Source organism: Cyprinodon variegatus, unplaced genomic scaffold, assembly GCF_000732505.1.
Source record: "Cyprinodon variegatus isolate N-32 unplaced genomic scaffold, C_variegatus-1.0 Scaffold76, whole genome shotgun sequence".
Taxonomy (NCBI): domain Eukaryota; kingdom Metazoa; phylum Chordata; class Actinopteri; order Cyprinodontiformes; family Cyprinodontidae; genus Cyprinodon; species Cyprinodon variegatus.
The window spans coordinates 516,619-519,298 of record NW_015150529.1 but is presented as its reverse complement, the minus strand read 5'-3'; the positions used below and the strand labels follow the sequence as shown (position 1 = coordinate 519,298).

The 2,680-nt window shown below is 38.8% G+C and overlaps 1 protein-coding gene across 1 annotated transcript in view; it reads right to left on the bottom strand.

Annotated features, from left to right (window-relative positions):
• Positions 1 to 921, bottom strand: part of LOC107083500 (solute carrier family 22 member 2-like) — a 16,881-nt gene extending 15,960 nt beyond the window's left edge. Inside the window, exon 1 of the mRNA XM_015372800.1 lies at positions 521 to 921. Within this exon, the coding sequence (XP_015228286.1) occupies positions 521 to 874 (354 nt within the window). The 5' untranslated portion in view covers positions 875 to 921. The remainder of the gene's footprint in view (positions 1 to 520) is intronic.
• Between the last annotated feature and the right edge of the window lie 1,759 nt (positions 922 to 2,680).

Below are 2,680 nucleotides of genomic sequence, written 5' to 3'. Positions count from 1 at the left end.
TGCAAAGTGACAGCAGTATGTTATTTAACTGACCAAGGTGAAAACTGCAAAATCAGCATGATTGTGGTGGTTATAGAGTCTTACAGCTGCTGGGAGGAAGGATCTGTGATAACACTCCCTGGTGCATTTAGGGTGCAGCAGGCTGTCACTTCCAGTTCTGCACCAGCTTCATGCATGGGGTGTGAAACATTATCCAAAAGAGATGTTCATTTAGTTAGGATCCTTTTGTTTACCACCTCCTGCACTGAGTTCAGAGGTTATCCAATCACAGAGATGGCCTTCCTGATCAGCCACTTTCTCTCAGCCATAGATAAGCCACTGCTCCAACAGACAGCTCCATAGAAGATGGCTGATGCCACAACAGACACAAAGAATGTCTTTAGGAGCACCCTCTGCACCTTTTGGAGTCTTTGGAGTGTTAATCAACCAGATTAACTAACTGAATAAAGTCATAAAGCTGTATTCTTTTTAAACGATTTACTATTAAATTGTAATCATAGATAGATGACAAAAACCTGACCTTGCATTCTACCACAGAAAGCCTGCTCAGATCCAGTTCTTCTGAGTCACAGGTAAGTTCTGTGCTGTTCCAGTCCACCTCGTACTGATGACAGCTGCTGTGCTGCAGAAGTCCTGAGCTGTTGATCATCGGCATGGTTATCCTGCGACTTTCCTCCATGCTCCATTCACAGGCCTTCCTCCTCTCCTCCAACACTGAGTCCCGGCACCAGTGATCCGGAGTGAAGCCCTGGAAGACAATCCCAACATAGAGGCCAGCAAATTGCAACGACAGAAGACAGAGCATGGCGAAGATCCGCTTCTGACAGCGGCCGAAAGAGCCGACCTCTTCCAGGAGGTCATCAAAGGTCGCCATCGAAGCCCTAAAGTTTAAGTCACAGAAATACAGTAGATGTTGGTCTGTTCAGTCCACTGTAGCTTAGTGTAAAGGTCTGCCCTTAGAGATTTTCAGCTTTTAAATGTTGCATCACTAAGCAGGTCAATGTTTGAAGGTAAAGTCCAAAAGTCTGGTGGAATTAAAGCTAAAAGATACACAAGAGGCAAAACCTTCATTCTGTTTAATAAGTGAAGACAGATGAATTATGCAAACCCTGTTCAAACTTAATTATGTGCGATCCATAACCTAAATGTCAAAATGTGCCTTCCCTTTCCAGATTCCAGGTTGCACAATTACTGGTTCACAGAATACAGATAATGATTGTTGTCCAGGAATGTTTGGGAGTCAATGATTTACATATATAAAACAGCTTTAGGTTAAAAAAAAGGACATCTGAACAGTGTGAGGAACATTTTTACATAAAATGTAAAATATACAAAGGCTTACTAAGGTCAACTAAAAGAAAAACAAAGGGTGGATTTTTTTCTTTTGTCATATACAATGAAGATAATACATAACATGGACAAAAATTGCTGGTACACCTCATTCAATGAAAGAAAAACACACAGTGTTCACGGAAATTACTTGAATCTGACAAAAATAAGAGTAAAGAATTTCTATGAAAATGAACAAATGAGAAGCCAGACATTGCATTTCAGCCATGCTTCAACAGAAGAATTTTATTTAAATATAACTCAGGAAACAGGCCTGAATAAAAATGATTGCACCCTTAAAATTCTGTTGCACAACCTTTTAATGCAATCAAACAATTCCTCTAACTGTCACAGAAACTTCTGCTCCTCTAAGTACGTACTTTGATCAACTCCTCATGAGCAAACTGTTCAGGGCTCATATAGGACACTTCACAATAGTCCAATGTTTTCCTCTTTTTGTATTTTTATACTATTATTTTGGGTCATTGTCAAAGACCCATGACGAGACCAAGCTTCCACTGAGCAGAACATTTATATAATAATAATAATAATAAAAATAATTGAGCTTTATTTATGTCACACTGGAGAAATTCACCTCTGTATTTAACCAATCCCTTTGGGGAGCAGTAGACTGCCATTGTGTGGCACCCGGGGAGCAGTGTGGGGTTAAGGGACCCTGAGTGGTCTGTGGGAGTGGGGCTTAAACTCAGAACCTCTAAATTCAAAGCACAATGCCCTAACTGATAGGCCATCCCTCCCCCTCAAAGAAAATCTGGAATTGCTTGATGGATTTCAGATTTCACTGTCACCTGTATAAATTCAGGACATGCTGCACCAAATGCAGCAAAACGTATAACAAAGCCTCTTCCATGTTTCACAGTAGGGACAGTGATATTTTCTGGATATGCTTCATTTTTCTGTCAATATAGAGCTGATGTGCCTTGGCACAAATTTACACTAAACAGTTACATAGAGAAAATAGCATCACTTTATCATTTCTTAGTGCTGTAATAAGAACACACAAGTGCTTTTCCATTTTTTTTCCACTGCCGACACGCTAAAGTAAGTCTTTTAGCATAAAAAAAGTTTGGATAATTATTTGATTTTGGTAATCAAATAACAAAATCACATATCTGCTCATTTTCATGCAGCTCATCTCTAACCTGATTTTATTGCAGCTTCAGATCCTTTAAATCTATTGAAGGAAAAGTAAATAAACTAACTTTAATAAACACTGATTTCATCATGTAATCATCTATGAAATGCAGAAATATCCAGGATATAAACCTGTTTGTTATAAAGCTATATTTAGCTAATCATTGTTTTCAGTTATTCTTTGAATTGCATCATT